The 26,124-nt window shown below is 55.1% G+C and overlaps 1 protein-coding gene across 7 annotated transcripts in view; it reads left to right on the top strand.

Moving 5' to 3' along the window:
- Nucleotides 1-26,124, top strand: part of LMF1 (lipase maturation factor 1) — a 110,418-nt gene that overhangs the window by 81,825 nt on the left and 2,469 nt on the right. For 3 of the 7 annotated variants that reach the window (XM_024233336.3, XM_054534445.2, XM_063717458.1), the window contains 5 exons: nucleotides 5,028-5,195; nucleotides 13,629-13,809; nucleotides 14,096-14,249; nucleotides 14,908-15,091; nucleotides 15,913-16,025. In XM_024233336.3, the coding sequence (XP_024089104.2) occupies nucleotides 5,028-5,195; nucleotides 13,629-13,809; nucleotides 14,096-14,249; nucleotides 14,908-15,091; nucleotides 15,913-16,025 (800 nt within the window). Of the gene's footprint in view, nucleotides 1-5,027; nucleotides 5,196-13,628; nucleotides 13,810-14,095; nucleotides 14,250-14,907; nucleotides 15,092-15,912; nucleotides 16,026-16,840; nucleotides 25,074-26,124 lie in introns of those variants that run through there. The other 4 variants (XM_054534440.2, XM_063717457.1, XM_054534444.2 and 1 more) reach the window with 3 other exon arrangements.

The raw sequence follows: 26,124 nt of genomic DNA, 5'->3' as shown, positions 1-26,124 counted from the left end.
ACAACTCCTTATCTACATACTCTGTAACATCTTTATTTGCATGTAAGATTTTTATCACGAGTTTTAAGCATTATTCGATTATGATGTATAGTTTGTAACACTACTCTAAGAGATCCTCTTCAAATACGAAGACACACACAGGCTGAAAGGTAAAGGATGGAAAAATATACCATACAAACGCGAGTGACAAGAAGGCTGGACTGGCCACCTTCACACCAGACAAAGCACAATTCAGAGCAGAGAATATGATCGGGAGTAAAGAGGCCATTTCACAAGGTTCATCAGGAGGTCAGAAGACTCTCAAACATGTATGCGCCTCATAACAGAGCTTCAAAAGACATGAAGCAAAAATGGATAGAACTGCAAGCAGACATAGACAAATCCATAAAGTTGGAGATTTCAATAATAGATAAGGCAGGTAGATAGAAAATAAGGAAGGATATAGAAGAGTTGAAAAACACTACTAACCAACATGATCTAATTAACATTTATAGACAGTTTGTGACAATTTGATTATTTGTCAAACTACAATCAAAGTGATCAATAGTGTCATACTGTCGTGCGGTAAAATGTGGCCATTTTGTTATTTGGTGTTGTTTTCCTCATATTTTTTGTGCTTGGAGTTTACTGAGTTGCTTGAATCTATTCGTTTATCATTGTCATTACATTCAGAAAATATTTGGCCAATGTTTCTTCAAATATTGTTTCTGTACCTCTCCAGGATGTAAGGAGGCTTACACGGGTGTGAGTGCTGAGCCCTGTCTGGGGTGGAGGGTGTGTGAGTCAGTACTAAGTATCTGTTACCCAAAGACTCAGAAAAACTTTTACTTTGGTTTCTCTAAAGTGGGGTTTTCCCACTAACATCAGAGTTCAACACCGTTTGGCTTCTGGATTCAGGCTGTTTCAGAGATCTGCTATTGCCCAACATACCCCAAGCCTCAGGGGCTTAGAGCAGCAGCATCTTTCTCCTGGTCCTGTGACAGGTTCTGCTGGGCAGCTCCTCTTTCTCCTGGTCCTGTGATGGGCTCCACTGGGTGGCTCCTCTTTCTCCTGGTCCTGCGATGGGCTCCGCTGGGCGGCTCTTCTGCTGAGCAGCAGCATCTTTCTCCTGGTCCTGTGACAGGTTCTGCTGGGCAGCTCCTCTTTCTCCTGGTCCTGTGATGGGCTCCACTGGGCAGCTCCTCTTTCTCCTGGTCCTGTGATGGGCTCCGCTGGGCGGCTCCTCTTTCTCCTGGTCCTGTGATGGGCTCTGCTGGGCAGCTCCTCTTTCTCCTGGTCCTGTGATGGGCTCTGCTGGGCGGCTTCTCTTTCTCCTGGTCTTGTGATGGGCTCCACTGGGCAGCTCCTCTTTCTCCTGGTCCTGTGATGGGCTCCGCTGGGCGGCTCCTCTTTCTCCTGGTCCTGTGATGGGCTCTGCTGGGCAGCTCCTCTTTCTCCTGGTCCTGTGATGGGCTCTGCTGGGCAGCTCCTCTTTCTCCTGGTCCTGTGATGGGCTCTGCTGGGTGGCTTCTCTTTCTCCTGGTCCTGTGATGGGTTCCACTGGGTGGCTCCTCTTTCTCCTGGTCCTGTGATGGGCTCTGCTGGGCAGCTCTTCTGCTGAGCAGTAGCAGCTTTCTCCTGGTCCTGTGATGGGCTCCACTGGGCAGCTCCTCTTTCTCCCGGTCCTGTGATGGGCTCCACTGGGCAGCTCCTCTTTCTTCTGGTCCTGTGATGGGCTCTGCTGGGCAACTCCTCTTTCTCCTGGTCCTGTGATGGGTTCTGCTGGGCAACTCTTCTGCTGAGCAGTAGCAGCTTTCTCCTGGTCCTGTGATGGGCTCCACTGGGCAGCTCCTCTTTCTCCTGGTCCTGTGATGGGCTCCACTGGGTGGCTCCTCTTTCTCCTGGTCCTGTGATGGGCTCCACTGGGCGGCTCCTCTTTCTCTTGGTCCTGTGATGGGCTCCACTGGGTGGCTCCTCTTTCTCCTGGTCCTGTGATGGGCTCCACTGGGCAGCTCCTCTTTCTCCTGGTCCTGTGATGGGCTCTGCTGGGCAGCTCCTCTTTCTCCCGGTCCTGTGATGGGCTCTGCTGGGCAACTCCTCTTTCTCCTGGTCCTGTGATGAGTTCTTCTGGGCAGCTCTTCTGCTGAGCAGTAGCAGCTTTCTCCTGGTCCTGTGATGGGCTCTGCTGGGTGGCTCCTCTTTCTCCTGGTCCTGTGATGGGCTCCGCTGGGTGGCTCTTCTGCTGCACGTGGTGTCAGGTGGGGTTATTCATGAGCTGATAGCTAGGCTGGGAGGTCCAGGAAGGCTTCACTTGTACTGGAACCTAGTGCACCTCCCGGTGGCCTTGCCACATGGCCACCATGGGCTTCCTCACAGCCTGGTGGCCTCAGAGTAGAGAGATGTTTAATGGGGCTGGATCTGCCTCTTCAAGGACTGAGCTTGAAAGTTCAGAACATCATTCATGCTGCATTCCCTTGGCCAAAGCTGAGTCCCAAGGTCGGCTGGGATGCCAGGGGAGGCGAGCCACACTCAGGAGGGGCAGTGGCCACCACAGCTGAGCCTGATGCTCTTCTCTTTTTAACACAGCATTGGGTCATGTCAGCCCCATGTCTGTTACATTTGTCACTGTCTTTATCACTCAGTGTGGTTTTTTCCATCTGCAGTTGCCTTGGTGGGAAGTGGGGGTTGCACGTCCACAAAGGCACTGTGCCCCTACCGTGGCCCCTTCCCAGGTGAGGTTCTGAGAGCCGGTGGCAGTTACCACTCTGGGACACAAACATCCAAGGGCTGCTTCCCACAGGGATGCTTGTGATTGGCTTGTTCCTGGAACACATGGGACCTCCTTCTTCATCCCAAGACCCTCACCTGATAAGCATAAGCAGCCTCTCCTCCCCTCCCCGTCAAAGCTGACACGTCAGCAGCCCCAGCGTGCAAGAGGGAAGGAGAGGTTAAAGTCCCCCATCCCAAAAGCCAGACCACGAGCTGGGACTTCAGGTGTGGGCCTAGCACTGGAGATGCTTGTTCCCAACACCTGGCCAAGCCTGCTGCCTCCTGCGTGGGTCTCGCCGCAACCCCAAACACACAACGAGCAGCCTAAAAGGGAAGTGGTGGACTAGGCGTTCCGGTTCTTCTCTGGCTTTTCCCTGTGGGCACTAGGGGGTGGGTCCCACACCGGGCACTCAAGCCCCAACAGACGACGCTCGTTCTCCCCCAAGATCTGCTGCCTTCTAAGTCCCTAAACAGGTGTCATCCCCTTCACTCTTTCCTCATGTTTTTCTTATTTAAAATTGTCTTTTTAGGAGAAGTTTGCAGGCTGTTTCCTGAGGTCTGGGCCAGCAGCCCCGCCATGCCCTGACCCATCATTCCCCTGGCCGCGGGCTGAGTGTCCTGGCCGCACGGGAGCTCCTGGCCTTGCCTGTAGCGTGCGACACTGCCACACCCACCTCACGGCTCACAGCTGAGTTTCAGGCCATGATGTTTTCTCCCAGCCTCAGTGTAAACAAAAATAACTCTTTGTCCTGTAAGCAAAGGAGCAGAGGCCTCAGGACCCTCCCCAGCCCACGGCTCTTGGGGTGTACTGGGGCCCTGTGCCTGGACGCCCCCTCAGGTGTACACATGGCCGCCTCTCCTGCGCTTCCCACACCCCCACCCCGGAGCGAGCGCTGCCCAGCACCAGCCCCTATGTGTGCTTTCTGCCACCTGGGGGCCCCGACCTCCACGCAGCCTCTCTGGACCCTGGGAGTCCCAGGACCTGGGTGCGGACTCTGAAGCGTCTGGGGGCCGCCTCCCTCCCTGCAGGGTGTGTTCATTGTTGTCCCTAGTGGGGTTTCTGCGGCTGTGCCAGGCCCCATGGCTCCCGTGGGCTGTGCTAGCAAGGCCTTCAGCCCCGAGCAGCATGCGGGCAGGCCCCTCTGCAAAGCCAAGCTGAGCGCGCAGCGTCGTCCATCTCGGGCGCTCTTCCCACCACCACCCTGGGCTCACCGACTCACACGGCCCTGGCAGTGCCACTCCGGGTCCTGTCGTTGGGGGCTTCCGGGAAACAGCGTGTGGGGGCCTGGGCCCCGTTTGCCAGTCGGGCGTTCTCACTCCAGACAAGTCTGCACAACCGCTCTGACTTGATGGATCGACTGACTGATACAAGGTCTTGTTCTGTCGCCTAGGCTGAGTGCCGTGGCACAGTCGTAGCTCACTGCAGCCTCCACCTCCTGGGTTCAGGTGATCCTCCTGACTCAGCCTCCCGGGTAGCTGGGGCTACAGGCCTGCGCCACCATGCCCAGCTAATTTTTTATTTTTATAGAAATGGGGTCTTGATAAGTTGTCCAGGCTGGCTTCAAACTCCTGGGCTCAAGTGATCCGCCTGCCTTGGCCTCCCAAAGTGCTGGGATCACAAGCATGAGCCACCATGCCTGGCCTTGATAGTTTTGAATTATGGTGCAGGGCAAGTTCCCACCCTTCCTCCTGGCTGGGCTGCTGAGTGGGACCCTAGGTGTGGGGACTCCTCTGTGCCTTGGCCTAGGAGGCTTCAAGGTCCCCGCAGCCAGGTCTTGCGCTTAGAGCCTTGAGCTGGGCTCGGGGCCCGGGCCCCATTCCTCCTGGTCCCCAACCGGCACGTCCCCACCCACGTGTCCATCCCCAGGGAAAGGGTATCCTGAGCCTGAGGGGCCACCTGTGGACCCCAGCTCTTGGGGGTTGCAGCTTGGCCGCCTGTGGGCAGCAGGCGGCGCGTTCTCCGACTGCCTGTGTTCTCGAGTTGGGCACAGAGGGTTTACAGGTGTCTCTCCTTCAGCTGGGGTGTGTATTCTTGGCTTTTAGATGGTAAAGATTTTAAGACAAAAAGGAACACTTTGCTTTTGCTTCAGAAGCTCCCTGAATGTCTCTTGGCTCCTCTTAGCCTGGCAGGTGGGCTCCACGTGTGCAGGGCCAGGCGAGCCGGGGGCATCCTGTGTGCAGTAGGGGCCAGGGTCAGGGGGCCAGGGACCCACATGCCTATCCCTAGCCCCGCCCCCCGAGATCGGCCAGGCACCTCACGGCCCCTCCTGTCCCTGCAGACCCAGCCGGTGCCCAATCCTGTGGCATACTACCTGCACCACTCGCCCTGGTGGCTCCACCGCTTCGAGACACTCAGCAACCACTTCATCGAGCTCCTGGTGCCCTTCTTCCTCTTCCTCGGCCGGCGGGCGTGCATCATCCACGGGCTGCTGCAGATCCTGTTCCAGGTGAGCCCGCAGCGCCCGCCCTGCCCTCTGTGTCCACAGAGACGCTGGCCCATCGCCCTATTTCTGGCTGCCCTGCTGTCTGGGAGGCCCCTGGGGCATTACAGGCTCCCTTTCTTGGGGACAGCCTGTCCTCCCCAGCCTTCATTTGTGTCAGGGGCCCCACTGCGGCCCTGTACCGGGCTGGAGGCTGAGGGTCTCCTTCCCAGGCTTCCTCCAAGGACTGGCTCCTCCCAAGAGCGTTTCCAGCAGCTGCGAGAGGCCCGGCCATGCCCTGGGCTCAGCAGTGGGACGGAGTCAGCACGCCAAGGCCCTGTGTGGACACCCCCACATTCCTGGGATCCACTCCTAAGATTCTTCCATTCTAGAGGTTTCCTTTCACGTGTTTGTGTCAGTCCACCGGGAACCAGGGTCTGAGAGAGGCCAGGGTCATTTGTCTCCATGTGGGTGAGGGGCTGCCTCCCCCAGCCCCTGGAACCCCAGGTACCCCCTAACCCCCCGTCCTGCCCACAGTCACTGCCGTCCCTGCCCCACAAGCCCCCTGCATTGAGGGCGCCTCGAAGGGCAGGGCACCCCCACGCTGACTCCAGGGAGGCTGGGCCAGTCTCGGGCCTTTGCTTTTCCCTGTAAACGCTACATTCCGACTGTCAATTCCCAAGGAAAACACGCTGGGGATTTTAAAGGTGGTTCTCTCTCTCTCGATTGTTTCAATGGAGGTGTAACATACAGCCAGGGCAATGCACAGGTCTGGGTGGCGTTCCACGTGCTCTGGAAAACAGATGTACCTGGGTGCCCCACACCCCTTCCCCTGCCCCCGCCACGCCCCTTCCCCCACCCTGCCTGCCCCTGCCCCCGCCCTTCCCGCCCTTCCCGCCCTTCCCCTGCCGTGCCCACCCCTGCCAGAGCACCGCCACCTTGAGGGGCAAAGCTCCATCAGCAGGCACGGGTGCCACGCCACGTTGGTGCACGTGGGGGCACCCACGGTTGTTGGCCGGGTCCTGTTTCACGGTGCACGCCTGCGGTCAGTTCGCCCGTCCTGTCTGTGTTCTTGTGGTTTCTGGTTTTCACCACAGCCTGCCGTGCACACACGCAATCTCGTCATCCTGTGGACGTGTTTTCAAGGGCACTCCTGTATCGTGAGCAGGCCTGTGATTCACTTTACTGGAAGCTGCACGTGTCCCAGGGTGGCTGTGCCGTTCTTGACCCCTCCCCCCACCAAGGACCCTCACTCTGGCCACGGGGGCCCTGAGCAGCTCCTGACTCCCTCCGGCTTTTCCGCGTTAGCTGCTCGGAGGCTGGCGCCGGTGCCCATCGGGTGATTTCCCTACGGGCATCGATGTCGCTGTGAATCTAAGTGGGAAGAATGGACTTGCTCACAGAACATCCCCCATCCAGGACCGCACATTCTCTCTGCAGCTGCTCAGGGCTCCTGGAATAGCTTCAGTTGATTCTGTGTAGCAGGACCTCACGCGTGTTTGGGGGCTCCTGGAATAGCTTCAGTCGGTTCCATGTGGCCGGACCCCACGCGTGTCTGGGGGCTCCTGGAAGAGCTTCAGTTGATTCCGTGTAGCCGGACCCCACACACATTTGCAGGCTCCTGGAATAGCTTCAGTTGATTCCATGTAGCCGGACTCCACGCGCGTTTGCGGGCTCCTGGAATAGCTTCAGTTGATTCTGTGTAGCCGGACCCCATGCGCGTTTGCGGGCTCCTGGAATAGCTTCAGTTGATTCTGTGTAGCCGGACCCCACGTGTGTTTGCAGGCTGCTGGAATAGCTTCACTTGATTTCCATGTAACAGGACCCCACGCACGTTTGGGGGCTCCTGGAATAGCTTCAGCTGATTCCGTGTAGCTGGACCCCACGCGTGTTTGCGGGCCACAGCTCCGAGGTGACTTCTTTTTGTTGATGTTGTAAATGGTGCCCTTTTAAGTCACACTTACTCCTCTTGGTGGCTAAGTGTGGGACTCTGGTGACCTTGACCTTTCTCGGACAACCTCTGCACTGGTACTACCCCGTCTGTCCGCGGGTCCCTCGGAGACGCATCCTGTGGGTGATCTGGGGATTCTGCCGGTTCTGCGTCCATCCCTTTCTCCCCTGCTGGGTGGGGTCGAGTGCTGTCCTGGGTCTGGGGTCCCACAGCGGGGAGGGCCCCCTGCCCCGCGCACTGCCTCTCATGATGCCGGCTGTGGGTTGTTTTCGTGGCTGCTTTTATTCACTTCTCATTTGTGGGTTTTTAGCCATGAATGGATGTTGAGTTGGTCACGAGATGACTTGTTCTTTCGTCTGTGACGTGGCGAGTTACGTGAATGCTGCGGATGCTGAAGCAAGTTCACATTCCCACAACATCTGAGGCTCTTCCTCTGGGGGAGTCTGGAAAGCAGAGGTGACCGTGCCTCACACCTGGCAGTGCTCCTGCATGAGGCCACCTGCACCACCAGGGTCTCTGTGACTGATCACCCTTGCGGGCCACAGGACACGCAGTTTCCATTCCTTCTTGACTTGACGCAGTTTTTGTGGTGAACATTTCCCTGGGAATTTGTTCATTTCATCTGTTTTCAAATCTGTTGGCAAACAAAGTGATAATATTATCTTAGTTTTATAGCCTCTCAAGTAGCTGGGACTACAGGTGCCACCACGCCCAGCTATTTTTAATTTTTTGTAGAGATGGGGGTCTCACTATGTTGCCCAGTCTGGTTTTGAACTCCAGGGCTCGAGCACTCCTCCTGCCTGACCTCCTAAAGTGCCGTGACTGCAGGTGTGTACCCTGCCTCAAGGCCTGTGTCCTCACCGACGCGCGTCTCCTGAGACAGTGGGGAGCAAGGTCATGCTTAGGGTCAGCGTGGCCGTCTTTTTCTTTTAAGTAACAGGCCCCTATATCTCAACTGATGTATTTCCACATCTTTGTGTTTTTCTCTTTGTTCTTTGTATCTTTCGCTCACATTTTTTTCTGTTATTTTCCCTCCTCTAATGGATAAGGAAGACCCTCCGTTTCCTCAGTGGTTATCCATCAGCCGGGTTAACTTACTGAAGGTCTCAGTTTGGGCAGCACTTTACCACCATGACTCCCCGAGGTCCTCAGCCCGTCCAGCCCGCCCAGCCCGCCTCTGTCCGCCCCAAGCCACCTGCGTCCATTGCTCCAGTGTTTCAGCTCTGTTTCATTTTATTAATTGATTTATTTTAAAACAGTTTTAGGTTTTCAGAAAAACTGTGCGGAGACTACAGAGGCTCCCTTATCCTCCCTCCCAGTTTCCCTGCGCTCAGCACCTTGCATTGGCCGGGACCTTGTGTAGTTGATAGGCAGTACTGATAAATTTTTGCCAGCTAGAGTCCCCAGCTGACAAGAGAGCCATTTGGAGTGTTGCTCATTCTGTGAGCTCCGACAAACGGACGACGGACGACAACGCGTGTCCCCATCACAGCTTCATGCAGAGTCGCTTGTGGCCCTGGAAGTCCTCTGTGCCCCGCCAACCCTCCATCTCCACGATGCTGCCTCTTCCGGACGTCCTAGAGTGGGAAGCATCGTGCAGCCTTTGCGGACTGGCTTCCTTCCCTCCGCGGCAGCACGGGAGCTCCCCGTGCCTCCTGCAGGCTCCACCGCTTGTTTCTCTTCGGTGCCGAGACACCCGCGGTCCGCACGTGCCCCGGTTTATTTCTCCACTCAGCCTCGGAAGGGCCACAGACCGAGCCCCGGGCACATGTGCTTCCCACACGGGGCACAAGGAAGGTTGTGCTGAGCGCAGGCGTGGGGCCAGGGCCGGCTGTGCCAGCCCCAGGTCCCACTGCCACCCAGGGAGGGGTGTCCAGCCTGAATGCAGGAGTGTGTTCCAGGATTCCTGACCTGGGTGGGGCCACGCGCACGGGTGACTCCTGAGCCGTCTTCAGCCATGTGGTCCTGGGGTCCCAGCTGCTGGAGGAGGGCAGGGCTGGAGACTCCCGGGAGTCCCCCCAACCCCCTGCACCTCCTGTGTGGGCTGTGCTGCCCCAGGGTCCCGCCTGCCCCTGCCGGTGGAGAACACAGAGCTGCCCACGCCAGGCTCAGGTCTGGTTCCGAGGCCGGTCCAAGGGCACCCCTGGACACACGACCCAGGCAGAGGTGTTGGTCTGCTTGGCTCCTTGGTTGCCTGGCAGTGGGGGGTGCTCAGGATCCCACCTCCTGCTTCCATGGCCTGTGTACCCTGTAGCGTCCCTCCCCCAGGCTGTGCTGGCCGGTTCCACCACTGCCCCTCTCCAAATAAGCTGATGCTGGCTGGGAGAAGCTCTCCTGAAAAGCAAGGTGCTGAGTTACTTGAGGGCTGAGCTACCGTGACATGGAATGGGGAGGTGACCCTTGAACCAGAGGCTCAAAAACCTCCTTGTGACCCTTGAACCAGAGGCCTCAAAAACGTCCTTGCTTATTCAGAACGCAGGAACCTGGCCAGGGGGTTAGATGAGAATTGGACCAACGGGCCCCGGTGCAGGCAGACAGGGACCCTCCCAAGCATGACAGCCAGGCTGCGGGTTCCCTTAGTGCCGATACTGGCCCAGTTTTGGAGTCTGCTGCCTGGTGGGGTGAGCGGCGGTGGACAGTGGGGACGCTGGGAAGGGAGGGGACAGAGCTGGGCCTCACTGCACCTGGGACTCTGAGCTCCACCCCCAAAGACCCAGCACAGGCAGCGCCTCCCTTCCAGGCCTCGGAGGTCGGGCCGTGTCATCCTCTCCAGCCCCACACCGTGTCCAGGACGAGGTGGAAGCACCAGGGTCGTGGCTGTGCTTTGCGGCCTGGCCTGGCGTCCCCCTTGGAAGAGAGGATGGTCGGCCGGCTGTCCCGGCTGCGATGTATCCTGCCCCCTCACAGGCCGTGTGGGGTCTTGAACTAGGGCTTTTGCCCCCACAGAGGGTGTTTGGGGGATGATGCGGCATGGGGCTGAGAGTGACCCACGCCCTCTAACATTGTAGTGTCCCGGCCGGGGCCACACCCTCACCTGTGCCACGCTGTGCCAGCCGAGTGCCCTGAGACTTCTGAGCACCGCTTCCCTGGAGCCTGTCCTGGTTCTGTGTGTTCCCATCTGAGCGCCGCCCCCCTGGAGCCTGTCCTGGTTCCCGTGATTCTTCCGTTGGGGAGTTGCGGCATGAGCGGCCTCCCTCCTCCCACACAGTTTACACAGCTGTTCCGGAGGGTTCCGCGGGGCCCTGGGGCCACTGCCTGCCTGGAGGGGTGCACATGAGCAGTGACCGCAGAGCCCGGCCACCCAGCCAGCACCCCACAGGAGCCATCAACCTCCACTACGGCACTGGGGACAGGGAGACGCAGCCCGGGGCTGCCAGGGCCGGAGGGGCAGGGGGTGAGCTCAGGTCTAGAGCCTCTGAGGTGCCTGCTCACAGGGGGCTGTCCGGCCCCACCGCACCCTGCCCCAAGGGCTCCTTGCCCTGTGGTGGCTGCACCCCACACCCCCTCAAGACAGAGGCCCGGAGGCCCTGCCAGCCCCGCACACACAGGCCGGCTGTCCTAAGGTTCTGTCCCGGAGCTGGGCTCACGGGCCCTTAGCTGTGTTTTGGTTGTGATGAAACAACACAGATAATGCAAAGTTCACGCTTTTGAAGTGAACTCAGGGGCATCCAGTACATTCACAGCGTGACGCAACCGCCGCCTCCGCCTGGTTCCAGAACTTCCCATACCCCTCCACAGCCGGCAAAGGAGACCCTCACACCCCCCGCCGGGCCTCCACCAGCCACTGGGAGCTTCATGTCTGGATTCCCCTGACCCGGACGTTCCATGCAACTGGCATCCTACAATGTGCGGCCTCCGTCCAGCCTCCCTTCCTGAGCACCATGACCCTGGGCCTGTCGCTTTCGGGGCATGTGCTGAACTCCAATTTCTTTGCAAGGCTGGATGCGTTTCCGTGGGTCAGGCACAGGGCTCTGGGTCACTGCTGTCGTGGACACTGATGGACTCGTGTTAGACCTCAGCAGATTCTCTCTACCTCCCACCATGTTCTCCGTGTTCTCCCCCCCTCATCTCTCCGTGACACCGAAGAGAGACCTGGGTTCACGCCCACCAGAGTGCCCACCTGGGAACACAACGCATTTCCTCAGCGGAGGGTCCCTGTGAGCACTGGCGTGTCCTCGGTGGAGGGTCCCCACGAGCGCAGGAGTGTCCTCGGCGGAGGGTCCCCGCGAGCGCGGGCGTGTCCTCGGCAGAGGATCCCCACAAGCCACCTGTTCTCCGTGGCAGCTGACAGGCAGGAGGCTGCATCCAGAGATGCCACTCTTCCTTCTTGGGGCCATGCGCTGTTGGCCTTGGAACACCTGCTGCTCCAGCTCTTGGGCCCAGGATTCCACCACCTCAAGCTCCTCTTCCTGTGCCGGCCTTGGGGACCCCCCTCTGGCCTCGCCTCCGCTCCCAGCCACCGGCCGGGTCATCTGTGGGCCGCACAGCCTTGTGAGGACTCTGCCGGTGGGGGCGAGCACAGATGGGCTGTGAGAAGATTGATTTCCCTCTGAGGAGATGGCTCAGTGACGCTAGAAGAAAAACAAGGAAGACAAGGTCCCCCAGGAGCGCTCAGGCCGTGTTCTCTACGCGGAACTGCGTTTTCACAACAAAAGAGCCGACCAGATGGAGGGTGAGAGATGCACCAGAGCAGCTGAACGGGGCACAGCTGGGGATGCCTCCGCACGGAGCAGGGCCCCGAAGCTTTCTTAGAAACAGGATCTGACGCCCAGATCTGTGCTCCCTGGAGCCCTACTTCCCTGAGGCTAGAGTTCCCCAGAGCCCACATCAGGATGATCCAAGGGGGCTTTGGAAATATGCTCAGGCGGGGCCCACCCTGACCAACGCAGGCAGGCGCTCAGGGCTGGGTGCTGCTCGAAGCTCCTGATGGCTCTGGTGTGGCCGAGCATCAGAACAGGCACTGGCTCAGGCTGTGCCCCAGGTCGCTTTGGTCCCATCTGCCAGTCAGGCTGACCACAGGGACGGGCCAGAAAGGCCCGAGCTTTTCCCACCCGGAACGGATGGCAGGACATTCCAGTTTCACCTGTGGCGTCTCCTCCAGAGCATCCCCAAAAGTGGGCCCAAAGGTCAGACCTCAGCGCCCAGCCCTGCGCCCTCCCTGTCACAGGAGCTCAGGGGCTCCCAGCCACCCCGCCCCAGACCAGCCCTGGTCACACAGGACAGAGGGCATGGGGGTCTGGACCGGCTGAGGGGAGCTGGTGGCAGAGATGGCTGACCCCAGCCAGGGCGAGGCGGGGCTGTTTTTGACACGGGTTTGGTAACCTTGTAGACAGTGGAGAATATTTCTTAACTACTTTGGGGCTCAGAACCAGGAAAGCTATTTTTCCAAATTCACCCAGGGAAAGCCATGAATGCACAGTTCATAAAACACCGTCATCACCCATAAAACTGACGTGGCTGCCCCCGCGAGGCCCTTCATTAGACATCCGTGTCCCCGCCCTCAACCTTCCTCCTGAGTTACGGGGATAAAGGCTGGGCTTTGATGCATCAAATCTGGCTGACGGAGCCGTCTGAGGAGGCCACGCCCGGGTCCTGCCGGCCCAGTGTCCACCGGCTCAGCCGCAGACCATCACCCGTGCAGGGCGACCGGCCACGCAAGCCGCCACTGTCTCCCTGACGCCTCTGCGGCAACGGCAGGGGTGAGGTTTGGCAGCACACCTGTGACATCACCCGACGGAGCTGCAGGGACAGCAGCTCAATCTCCAGTTTCGTCACCTAACGATCACTGGCCTGCAGTGGTGTCCAGAAGCGGGTCCTTCTGAGTCCCTCCTGCCGTGGGTTTGTCTTTCCCACCGCAGGTTTACTCACTGCTGCTGCTGAGTCTTTCCCTGGAGCTCTCCCAGCCGTGCTGCTCAGCCAGCCCTGAATGCAGCCCCTGCCCTCTCCTACTGTTCCTCTCTGTGGCACAGGGTCCTGTGCCTGTGTCTCGCTTCCTTGCATTTCGTATTTTGGAGTGGGGGCGTTACTGGTGGCCCCCCCCATGGCCCCTCTTTTCCGTGTCACCCATCGGCTGAGGGGCGTCCCCAGTACCCACTCTCCAAGCACAGCCTCCTCTGTTTGGACGCACCAGCCCTCCCCCGGCATGACCCTGGCAGGCGCCCTCTGCAGGTGAGGAGTTCCAGGAGGGCACAGGGTCTGGTGGTCTGGGCCAGCCCCAGCCTTGCAATCACTAAAGCAAGGGACAGAACCTGCACAGAAACCTGCAGTCACAGGAGGAACGTTCTGGAAGCACCTGCCAGAAGGCACCTCTGAGGCGTCTGCTGTCCCCTCCATGAAGGCACAGTTGGGTTTCAGTTGTGATGCTGGGGCTGGGGGACAGCAAGGGCAGAGCTGGATGCAGGGCCCCGCCCCCTGCTCTGGGAAGAGAGGTGCCAGCTCCCCTGCTCCAGGAAGAGAGGCGCCAGCCACCCGGGGGCCCTGTGCGAGGCTCAGCTGTGGCATCTCCACAGGGCGTCCTCATCATCAGCGGGAACCTCGGCTTCCTGAACTGGCTGACCATGGTGCCCAGCCTGGCCTGCTTCGATGACGCCACCCTGGGATTCTTGTTCCCCTCTGGGCCGGGCAGCCTGAAGGACCAAGTTCTGCAGATGCAGAGGGAAATCCGAGGTGCCCGGCCCAAACCCAGATTCGGTAGGTGGCTCAGCCGGGGGGCCCTGCCCCAGTGCCCACGGGCATGAGAAAGCCGGGTGGTGCCAGCCCCACAGCCTGCCCATGTGGGTTGGGGGTACCAGGGTAGGAGGTGAGTCAGCACTGTCCGCTGTGGAGCATGCTGGGAACAAGGCACGTGACGTCGGATGCTGTTCCGTCCCCGGGACCCAGGACAGCTGACCCTTAGGGAGCAGCAGCTGGGGTCTCCCTGGGGACAGGCCAAGGGGCAGCTGGGATCTCCACCTGGAAGATGTCACTCCCCTGCCAGGCTCCGTGGTGCGGCGTGCAGCCAACGTCTCACTGGGCGTCCTACTGGCCTGGCTCAGCGTGCCCGTGGTCCTCAACTTGCTGAGCTCCAGGCAGGTCATGAACACCCACTTCAACTCTCTTCACATCGTCAACGCTTACGGGACCTTCAGAAGGTATGAGCCTGGGGTCCCCGTCCCCCGGAGCTGGGTGTGTGAGGAGACTCAGCCCTGACCAGCCACATTCAGGCGGGGTTCGAGTGCAGGCCCCCATGACCCCAAGTGTCCCCTGCCCCACCCCAGCCTGACCCAGGCACAGGCCGTGCTGTCCCCATTACCGGGCCTGGACACACAGGCCTCCTCCGACCTGGTCCCGTGAGGCAAAGGGGCAGGGCCCGAGGTCACCAGGCAGGTGGGCTGCGGCCCTGGAATGCCTACTGGGGGCGTAAGGGAGAGGCGACCAGGCCCCGACCCTCTGGGTGGGAATGCCGGGTAGTGCCGCCTGAACACAGGCACCCTCCCTGCCCCGGGGCCAGCCCCTTGGCCTCTGTCCCCTTCGTGTCCACCCTGAGCTGCCGAGGGTCATGGGGCACGTGCTGGCTGCGGCTGGGTCTTCAAGGGCAGGGAAGGTGCTCTCGAATGAGCCCCTAGGGCCACAGTTCCCAAAAGTTCTCCTCAGCCCCACCCAGACTCTCAGTAGCCCCTGACTGGGAGGTAGGTGGAGGCTGTAGGCCCTCCATCTGGGCCAGGATGGACAGTCGGGGAACCCCCCATGCACCCCACTCAGCCCAGTCGGTGTGTGACGTGGGCCTGGCCTGCCTCGGTCTCCCGGCAGCATCACCAGGGAGCGGATTGAGGTGATCCTGCAGGGCACAGCCAGTGCCAACGCCAGCGCCCCCGATGCCGTGTGGGAGGACTACGAGTTCAAGTGCAAGCCAGGTGACCCCAGCAGACGGCCCTGCCTCATGTCCCCATACCACTACCGCCTGGACTGGCTGATGTGTTTTGCGGCCTTCCAGGTGGGGGACAGTCCCTGGCAGGCGCAGGGACCTGCCTGTACCCCACCCTCTTTTGCCCGCAGATGGCAGGTTTCTAGAACGCCCACCGAAGGGGCAGGTGGGGAGGGAGGCTGGGGGAGATGGGATCCTGCCTGAGCTGAGAACTGAGCCCACACGACATCCAGGCCCAGCCTTAGGAGGGGCCTCATGTGGGAGCCCATCCCCCAAGGTCTGCCAGGTAGTGTCTCATGCCAGGAATCCCAGCCTGGGTGCCATAGTGAGACCCTGTATCTACGAAAAATACAGAAGTTAGGCAGCAGGTGAGGGTGGCACCTGTGGTTTCAGCTACACGGGAGGAGGAAGGATCGATTGAGCCCAACTGCTGCAGCCTCAAATGATGGCAGCATTGCACTCCAGCATGGGGGACAGAGCCAGACCCTGTCTCAGAGAACAGGAAAGAAGGAATCCCCAGGGCTGGGGGTAGCAGAGGCACCCACAGACAGAGCTGCTGTTTCTGTCCTCTCGGTCCCGTCTCAGCCACCAGAAAACAGCCTCAGGGAGGCAGGGTCCAGAGGGTGCTGGGGCAGACAGGCTCCGAGGCACCCAGGCAGGGAAGCGAGGCCAGCAGCCGGCATAGGAAAGAGTGGTTAGGGCTACAAGGAGCATGCGAAGCAGGCAGCCCCTTAAGGGGACCCCAGCCAAAGAACTGGAGTGCGGCTGCCTAGGGAACACCACCTCCAGGAAAGCCTCAGGAGGGAGTGGAGGGCCCAGCTAAGCGTCTGGAGGGGCTGTGCCTGGACAGCGAGTGGCACAGCCATCTCCAGCCCGACCTCTCCTCCCAGACCTACGAGCAGAACGACTGGATCCTCCACCTGGCTGGCAAGCTCCTGGCCAGCGACCCCGAGGCCTTGTCCCTGCTGGCACACAACCCCTTCGCGGGCAGGCCCCCGCCCAGGTAGGATGCCCTCCCGGCCGCTGCTCAGGGGTCTCCCCCAAATCCAGGGGTCTGCTGGGATCCCACCACCTGTACTCGCACCCCCACCTGCTCACAGGAAGCGCCCCTTCCCTCCCACAGAGGCAGGAGGTGGGGCCTGCTGGGAGCAAAAAGGGCCCCCCCACATCAGCCTTGGCATCAAGGCTGGTCCCACCCCTGCCTCATAGCCCACCTCAAACCAAACCTGCCATGGTGAGAGGAGCCCAGGACAACTGCTCTGGGCAGGGCAACCACAGCTCACAGCTTTGTTGAGGTGTCCTCCGGGTGCCACCTCTGCTCCTGGCCTGGAGAGGCAAGAAGGACAGGCAGGGCCCTCACTCCAGAAGCCCCATGGTGAACTGGGCAGCGGACTGCAGTGAGAGCCCTGTGGGCCCTGCAGCCTGGCCCACCCCAGGCAGTGACGTGACATTCCAGGGAGGGAGCCCTGCGGGGTCAGATTCTCAGGAGCCAGAGGTGGTAGCCATGGGGGAAATCACCCTCCTCCCCATACCGGGGATGACTTTCCAGACTCCACGCAGGGGAGCTGGGGTGCAGAGGGAGACACTAAGGACCTTGAGCGTTGTGACCAGCGGACAAGGTTTTGGGGAGAGCTGGGGCCTCCAGAAGAGGAGCAGGAGGCAGGGATGGGGCCCCACTGGGGTACGGGAGGGGATCTGAGGACAGTGTGGGGTGGGGTCCAGGGTGGGGCAGAGCGTGGAGGATTGGAGACGCCCACGTGACCAGACCTAGGGTGGCCACTCTGACAAGCATTTGCATCCTCTGCCCCACGTGGTTAGGATTGAGCAGCCCCCTGGAGGGAGTAGGAACAGAGCAGAGTCTGGACTGCCCACCCCTCCCCTGCACCATCAGCCACCGATTCTGAACGAAAACACAGCTCTGGATTTTCCCTCCAAGAACACTCGGGAACCGGGACAGCTGCACCCTCTGGAGTTGCTCACAGCTGCCTGGAGGCCCCAGCCAAGGAGCTGGAGGGCGGGGACGGGAGGGGCGCCGAGGTCCACAGAGGCAGTGGAGCAGCTGGGCCCGAGTCTGGCAGCCCAGGCAGGGTGCTCCTGGCCAAGCGATGCTTCCGGGGCTGCTTCCCCAGCACGGGTATTACAGGGAGGTGGGGCAGAGGGGCGATGGGGTCCCTCCTCGGGCCCGGCCTCAGGCAGTCCAGGGGAGTCTCCATCCCAGAGCCTCTGGTGGGGTGGCCACCCTCCTAGCTGGCGCCCTCAGACAGGGCCACCTTCCTGTGAATTAGCATCAAGCCCCATGTGACTTGCCTGCCATGTGGCCACCAGCAGCCCTGGAACTCTGAGGCCTTGGAGCCTGGACAGGCAGCCGTTCACCTGGCTCACTGGGGACCAGGCCCCAGAGCTCGTCCTTCCAGGCTCAATACGGGTCTTCTCTGTTACTGCCCCGTCTCAGCAGCCTTCAGAGCCCCCCAGCCCCCACCCCAGATCGCGGCCTCCTGGGTGCCTGGGGACCCTGGAGCTGGCCTGGAGGAAGGTTTGCCATCATCAGGTCGTGACGGAAGCCTCTTCTGGTGAAGGGCACAGTCGGATCGTCTTGTTTCTCCGCCAGGAGGTGTTGGGAAAAGTAATCATGTCAGAGCAGTTTCACGTCCATCCATGGGTCCCAAAGTCTACCTAAAAGGATGGATACTGTGAAAACCAAGTGTGAGAAGCAGTAACTATGTTATATGAACCAGTAATGAGTTAACATTTAGGGAAAACATTTAAAACATCTGAAATACTGAACATCGCCACACAGCACATCTCTCCCGTCTCCATGATACATGTGTTTGGCAGCCGGAGCAGGTGGTACCATGACAGGCCGTGGCCTAACCGTGGGCCTGCATTTAGTTCATTGACTTTAAAACTGGAAGATGGAGAAGACACTTATCCCTGTTCCTCCCACTAAGTGCAACCAAGATCCCTGGACGTTACACATGAAACAGGAAGACTGAAGGTGAGAGAGGAGCCACCAGCAGGGCCCCTGGACGTTACACATGAAACAGGAAGACTGAAGGTGAGAGAGGAGCCACCAGCAGGGCCCCTGGACGTTACACATGAAACAGGAAGACTGAAGGTGAGAGAGGAGCCACCAGCAGGGCCCCTGGACGTTACACATGAAACAGGAAGACTGAAGGTGAGAGAGGAGCCACCAGCAGGGCCCCTGGACGTTACACATGAAACAGGAAGACTGAAGGTGAGAGAGGAGCCACCAGCAGGGCCCCTGGACGTTACACATGAAACAGGAAGACTGAAGGTGAGAGAGGAGCCACCAGCAGGGCCCCTGGACGTTACACATGAAACAGGAAGACTGAAGGTGAGAGAAGAGAGCCACCAGCAGGGCCCTCGGGACGGAGCCATGGCCCCAAAATGGCAGTGACTGCCTAGGCTTACTTTCGACCTCATTTTCTAGACTTGGAGGTGAGGAAACGAAACCCAGTAATGCCAGCAGATACAGACAAGAAACACCTCAACAAAAATCCGCTCTTTCTGGCTAAAGGGCCAGAAAAGAGCAGCCTAGCAAGACAGGAAATTTACAGAAAATAATCACCACTCCAGGCAACACCACAGAAAAAGCCATGGCCCCACCCACACCGGCAAGGTATGGAGTAGGGAGCCTGGACTCTCCTCCACACAGCTTGCTGGGGTGCTACCAGAGGAGGCCAAGTAGGAAGCTGAGATTTTCATCCAAGTGGGCAGGAAGGACCCGCCGCTTCTGTGGTGTCAGCGGAGACCACCGGAGGAGCCTGGACTCCCCCAACCCCTGGCAGTACTGAAGGGCTCCTCCCCTCCAGAGTGGTATTACGTAATAACTAGCAGAAAGTCAGGACCTTCACCACCACCCAGCAGTGACTAGGCTACCCCCGCCATAGGGTCATGGAGGCCTAGTGCAGAGCCACAACTCCCACCCTACCCAGAAACAACAAGGAATACCCCCAATGCATCCACTGGAGTTCTACCCCAACCTGGCAGGAGCAAGGCAATACCCCCATCTCTACCAGCATGAGGTCAGAAGAAGTCATCTAAAGCAGAAGGTTTAAATAAGATCCAAAATCTCCTAATACACCAAAGTCTTCAGTTTTCAATGGAAAAATTACTTGTCTCAGCAGGAAACAGGAAGACATTGAACTGGTGAAAAAGGGCAGTCGACAGATGATAGCACCAAGATGAGAGAGGTATTAGAGTGACTTCACAGAGATGTGGATGCAGCCATCAAAAACGCATTCAGTAAGCAATTATGAACACAACTGATAAAAAATACAGCCTCGGCAAAGAAATAGATTTTTTAAAGAACCAAATGAAAAATTTAGAAGTGAAAAATATAACTGATATAAAACACTCAACATCTGAATGGCGAGGACAGAGGAAAGAATCAATAAACTTAAACATAGAAAGTACCCAGTGGGAACAAGAGAGAGGACATAGACGGGGAAAAACAGCAAGAGCCTCAGGGATCTGTGGGACTGAGACTGTAACAAAAGATCCAGAATTCATGTCATCAAAGTCCTAGGAGGAAGAGAGAGTGAGCTTTAGGGCTGAAAATGTACTTGGAGAAATAAGAACTGAAAACTTCCCAAATTTGGCAAAAGGGACAAACCTACCGAGTCAATAAACTGAGTAAACCCTAAATAGGAAAAACCCAAAGAAATTCAAACCTAAACACATCAAAGTCAAATTTCTAAAAACCAGAGATAATAAAACATTGCCAGCCTGGCCAACATGGTGAAACCTCGTCTCTACAAAAATAAAAATTAGCGAGTATGGTGCCACACGCCTGTAATCCCAGCTACTCAGGAAGCTGAGCAGGAGAATTGCTTGAACCTGGGAGGCAGAGCTTGCAGTGAGCCGAGATCACACCATTGCACTCCAGCCTGGGCAACAGAGCGAGACTCAGTCTCAAAAAAAAAGAAAAAAGAAAAAACATGGGTAAATACAATAGACATTCCTTCTCTTGAGTTCCAGTCATGTTTGATGGTTAAGCAAAGGCTATAAAACTGTCTGAAGTAGTTCAAAGTTTATGTAGAGGAAGTAGTTAAGATAATTATAAATGGATGAGGGCAAACGGACATAGAGGTGAGGTTTCTATACTTAACTTGAAGTGGTAAAATGACATCAGTAGACTCTAAGTTACGTGCCAAGAACAGCCAGTAAAAAACAACCTATATTAAGAGATACATTGGAACACAGTATTGACAAATCAAAACGGAATTCTAAAACACTTACATAGCCCATAGGAAAGCAGGTTGGGAAAAACAAAGAAATCAGAAACAGAACAGACGAGAAGAAGTAAAATGATCGACTTTATGTTCAATGTAAATGGTCTAAATAAGCCAATTAAAAGATAAAGACTGGCCAGGTGCAGTGGCTCACTCCTGTAATGTCAGCACTTTGGGAGCTGAGGCAGGTGTATCACTTGAACTCAGGAGTTCAAAATCAGCCTGGCCATCATGGCAAAACCCTCTCTTTACTAAAAATACAAATATTAGCCAGGCATGGTAGTGCATGCCTGTAATCCCAGCTACTCGGGAGGCCGAGGCTACAGTGAGCCAAGACATGTCACTGCACTCCAGCCTGGGCAACACAACAAGACCCTCTCTCAAAAAAAAAAAAAAAAAAAAAGATAGTAACTTAAATATATGCATAATGAGCTTATGCCCTGATAAATGCAGCATAAGTTGAAAATGTAAGTCAAAAATGCGTTTAGTACACCTACCAAACATCAGTCATAGCTTAGCCTAGCCTGCCACCTTAAACATGCTCAGAACACTTACATTAGACTACACTGGGCAAAATCATCTAGCACAGGCCTGTTTTATAATACAGTGTTGAATATCTTATGTAATTTATTGAATACTGTATGAAAGTGAAAACAGGATAGTTGTCTGGGCACTCAAAGTGCGGTTTCTACCGAGGTGCATATCACTCACACCATTGGAAAGCTGAAAAACTGTCAGTTGAACTCTCTTAAGTTAGGGACCATCTGTATAGGCAGGTTGAAAGTAAATGGATAGAAAAAAATATGTGAATATTAATGAAAATAAAGGATTCATTGTATTAACCTGAAAGTAGACCTCAGTGCAAAAATTATCACAAAGACGGACAATGAGAAAAGAATCAACCCACCAAACAGACGTAGCAATCCTAAGTGTGTGCACTAAGCACGGATCTGCAAAACGTGAAGAAAAAAAAGAACTGAAAGGAGAGCTCAACAAATCAACAATTACGGCTGGATGTTTCAACACCCTTCTCTTAACAGTTGATAGAATAACTAGATGGAAATTCAGCAAGAACATAAAGGAGCAGCATCATCGACAGACAGGGCCTAATGATGTTTATAGAATATGCCACCCATTGCACTGAATGACATGTCACATTTTCTGGGATGTAGTTAAACTAGTGATGAGAGAGAAAGCACCAAATGCATAACATTAGAAAACAGACGTGAGAGGTTAGAAAAGAGGAAGGATCTCAAATCAATAATCTGACTTCAGCTGGGTGCCGTGGACGCACCTGTAGTCCCAGCTACTCAGGAGGCTGAGGTGGGAGGACTGTTTGAACCCAGGACGTTGATGCCAGCCTCTTGCTATCAGGCAACACAGGAAGACCCCGTCTCTTAAAAAAAAAAAAAAAAAGAATAATCTAAGCCCAAGATTACATGAATAACTAGGAAAAAATTTAAAGCAAGGAGCAGTAAGAAAATAATAAAAAGCAGAAAATGAAATTGAAAACAAACAATAGAGAAACTTATTGAAACAAAGAGATGGTTCTTTTAAAAGACCAATAAAATCAGCAACCCTCTAGTAAGAATAACAAAAGGAGAAGATACGATTGCCAATATCAAAGATGAAAAAAGGTTGGGTGTGGTGGCTCATGCCTGAAATCACCACACTTTGGGAGGCCAAGGCGGGTGGATCACCTGAGCTCAGGAGTTCAAGACCAGCGTGGCCAACATGGTGAAACCCGGTCTCTACTAAAAATACAAAAACTTAGCTGGGCATGGTGGCACGCACCTGTAATCCCAGCTACTTGGGAGGCTGAAACATGAGAATCACTCGAGCCAAGACTGCACCACTGCACTCCAGCCTGGGCGACACCACGAGACTCTGTCTCGAAACGAAAAAGAGATATCACTACAGACTCTGCAATCTGAAAAGGATAATAAGGGAATACGACAAACATCTACATACATAAATGTTATAACTTGGATGAAATAGACCAATTTCTCAAAAAACACAAACTACCACAACTCACCTGGTATGAAATAATAATTTAAATAACCCTATAACTAGAAATTGAATTTGTAATTTTAAACTCCAAAAAGAAATATCCAGGCTCAGATGGTTTCACTGGAGAATTCTAAGATTAATTTCCCAGAAAATAGAAGAGAAGGAAAAGCATCAATTTATGTTTTATTTATTTATTTATTTATTTATTTGAGACAGGTTCTCACTCTGTCACCCAGGCTGGAGTGCAATGGCACAAACATGGCTCACTGCAGCCTCGACCTCCTGAGCTCAAATTATCCTCCCGCCTCAGCCTCCCGGGCAGCTGGGACCACAGGCCCACACCACCACACCTCACTAATTTTTTTTGTTTTTGTAGAGACAGGGTCTTGCCATGGTGCCCTGGCTGGTCCCAAACTCCTGGGCTCAGGCAGTCCTCCCACCTCAAAGTGCTGGGATTACAAGCGTGAGCCACTGTGCCCGGCCTTAATTTCTTTTATGAAGCTAGTGGTTCTCTGATACCAAAACCAGACAAAGATACTACAAGAAAATAGTATTACAAGCCAATATACCTCAGTGATACACAAAAGTTTTTAACAAATAGACTGGGCACCGTGGCTCACGCCTGTAATCACAACACTTTGGGAGGCCAAGGCGAGCGGATCACCTGAGGTCAGGAGTTCAACACCAGCCTGGCCAACATGGTGAAACCCCGTCTCTGCTAAAAACACAAAAATTAGCCGGGCGTGGTGGCAGGTGCCTGTAATCCCAGCTACTCGGGAGGTGGAGGTTGCAGTGAGTGGAGATCGTGCCACTGCACTCCAGCCTGGGCAACAGAGTGAGACTCTGCCTCAAAAAAAAAAAATTACTAAATAGAATTTGGCAATATATAACAAAGAATTCTACACCATGACCAAGTAGGGATTATTCCAGGGATAAAGGTTGGTTCTGTATTTGAGAATCACTCGATGTGATCCACATGTTACCAGCTAACGAAGATAACTCACATGATCACATCTGTCACTGTGGGGAAGGCACTTAACAAGTTTAACATCTATTCATGATTTAAACTTGGAAAAATAGAGAAGAAGAGGAACTTCCTCAGCTGGATAAAGAACATCTGCACAAGCCCTGCAGCCAGCATTCTCCTCGAGGGGAAGGAATCACCCTTCACCCTTTCAGATCCGAAACAAGAAAGGACGTCTGCTCTAACCATCGGATCCGGCATGGTGCTGGAAGCACTGGCCACTGCAGTATGGCAGGACAAGGAAAGAAAAGGCATGTCGATCACAAAGGAAGAAACGAAACTGTGCCTGTTTACAGATGACGTCGTTGTCTTTGTAGGAAATCCCAAAGCATCCACCAAAAACACGCCTAGAATTATTAAGTGAGGCCGGGTGCAGTGGCTTACACCTGCAATCCCAGCACTGTGGGAGGCCAAGGCAGGCCAATCACCTGAGGTCGGGAGTTCAAGACTAGCCTGACTAACATGGAGAAACCCTGTCTCTACTAAAAAAAAAAATACAAATTAGCCGGGCGTGGTGACGCATGCCTGTAATCCCAGCTACTCAGGAGGCTGAGGTAGGAGAATTGCTTGAACCTGGGAGGCAGAGGTTACAGTGAGCTGAGATTGTGCCACTGCACTCCAGCCTGGGCGACAGAGTGAAACTCCATCTCAAAAAAAAAAAAAAAAAAAAATGAGTTCAGCAAAGTCAGAAGACACAAGATCAACATAAATGATTCAATAGTATTCCTGTATACTAGCAATGAACACACAGACACCTAAATTAAATACGCAGAACCAACTTAAAACCACTCCAAAAAGTGAAATACTTAGGTATAAACCTGACAAAACATGCGCAGAACTTATATGCTGAAAACTCAGCAATGCTGCTGAAAGTCGTCAGCACACACCTAGAGAGATGGCCGCGTTTGTGGGTTGGAAGACACAACAAAGTGGAGATGACAGTTCCTTCCAGATTGATGGACAGGTTTAATGCAATTCCTATTTTAAAAAACCCTAGCAAGGTGTGTTAATGGGTAAGGACAAGTCATCCCAAGTTTTCTATGGAAATGTAAAGGAAAGAAAATAGCTAAAACCATTTTGAAAGAGAACAAAGTGGAAGGAATCAATCTACCCAGTTTCAAGACATAGAACTACAGTAGTCAACACAGCATGGTATTGACAGAGGGACAGACATGCAATTCCGTGGAACACAACAGAGAACCCACAAATAGACCCAAACAAACATGCCCGGCTGAGTTTTTTTTACAAAAGCGCAAAAGCAATTCCATGGACAAAAACAAAACCTTCAACCCAAGTCTCACCCCACACAAAAATAACTCACAATGGATCCTAGACTTCAACATAAAGCATAAGACAATCAACTTTCAGGGCCAGGCATGGTGGCGCACACCTGTAATCCCAGCACTGGGAGGCCAAGGTGGGCAGATTGCTTGAGCTCAGGAGTCTGAGACCAGCCTGAGCAATGTGGCAAAACCCCGTTTCAAATTTTAGTAATACAAAATTTTGTATTTTTGTACAAATAATGTACAAATTTTGTATTTTTGTATTACTAAAAATACAAAAAATTAGCAGGGCATGGTGGCACATGCCTGTAGTCCCAGCTACTTGGGAGGCTGAGGTGGGGAGGATCACTTGAGCCTGGGAGGCAGAGGTTGCAGTGAGCCAAGATCACATCACTGCACTCCAGCCTGAGCAACAGAGCAAGAGCTCATCTCAAAAAAAAAAAAAAAACTTTCAGGAAAAAATAGAAGAAAATCTTTGGGATCTAGGGCCAGGCAGAGTCATTACACTTGATACTAAAAAGATGATCTGTAAAAGGAAAAACTGATAAATTGAAATTCATTAAAATTAAAAGCATTTGCTGCATAAAAGGCCCTGTTAAGAGGACAAACATAATTTTTAAGCTACAGACAGAAAATATTTGTAAGCCACGTGTCTGACAGTAGGCTAAAATCTGGAATATGTGAAGAAGTTCCATAACTTAACACTAAAATAATCTCATTAGAAAATGAGCGCAGACAGAAGGAGACGTTTCACCAAAGAAGGTGCACAGATGCCAGATAAGCCCAGGAGAAATGTCTGTCATTAGAGAAGCAAGAACCACCATGACACCACTGCACACCCATCCGGTGACATCACTGCACGCCCATCCCGTGACATCACACACCCATCCCATGACATCACTGCACACCCATCCCGTGACACCACTCACACCCATCCCGTGACACCACTGCACACCCATCCCGTGACACCACTGCACACCCATCCCATGACACATCTGCACACCCATCCCGTGACACCATTGCACACCCATCCCATGACACATCACACACCCATCAAAACTGCTGGAATAAGAGTAGCAACAACCCCACGTGCTGGCAAAGATACTGAGAAACTGGGTCACTTGGCCGTTGCTGGGAGGGTAAAATGGCTCCACAAAAACGACACCCAAAGTTGCTGTGGACTCAGCAGCTGCTTCCATGGACGTTTAAGCCAGAGAGTTGAAACCCAGGTTCATGAAGAAACCCGTGCAGAGGTGTACGGCAGCTGTAATAGACAAAAACTGCAAAGAGCTCAGCTATCCTTCCACAGGAGAGCGACCGCACAAACTAGGGTGCACTCACGCCGCGGATGCTGGTCAGCGATGAGGAGGAAGGAAGCCTCCATCACACGGCCTGGCGGAACCTGAGAATTGGCATGAGAATCGCCTGCCCCGCGGGCACGTGCCGCAGGGTTCCACTCATTCTTGAAATCATATGTTCTTGAAATCACACAAGGAGGCCGAAGGGCGGGGGTGGGTGTGGAAGGACACG

Source organism: Pongo abelii, chromosome 18, assembly GCF_028885655.2.
Source record: "Pongo abelii isolate AG06213 chromosome 18, NHGRI_mPonAbe1-v2.0_pri, whole genome shotgun sequence".
Classification (NCBI taxonomy): domain Eukaryota; kingdom Metazoa; phylum Chordata; class Mammalia; order Primates; family Hominidae; genus Pongo; species Pongo abelii.
This window is presented reverse-complemented; position numbering and strand designations above follow the sequence as displayed.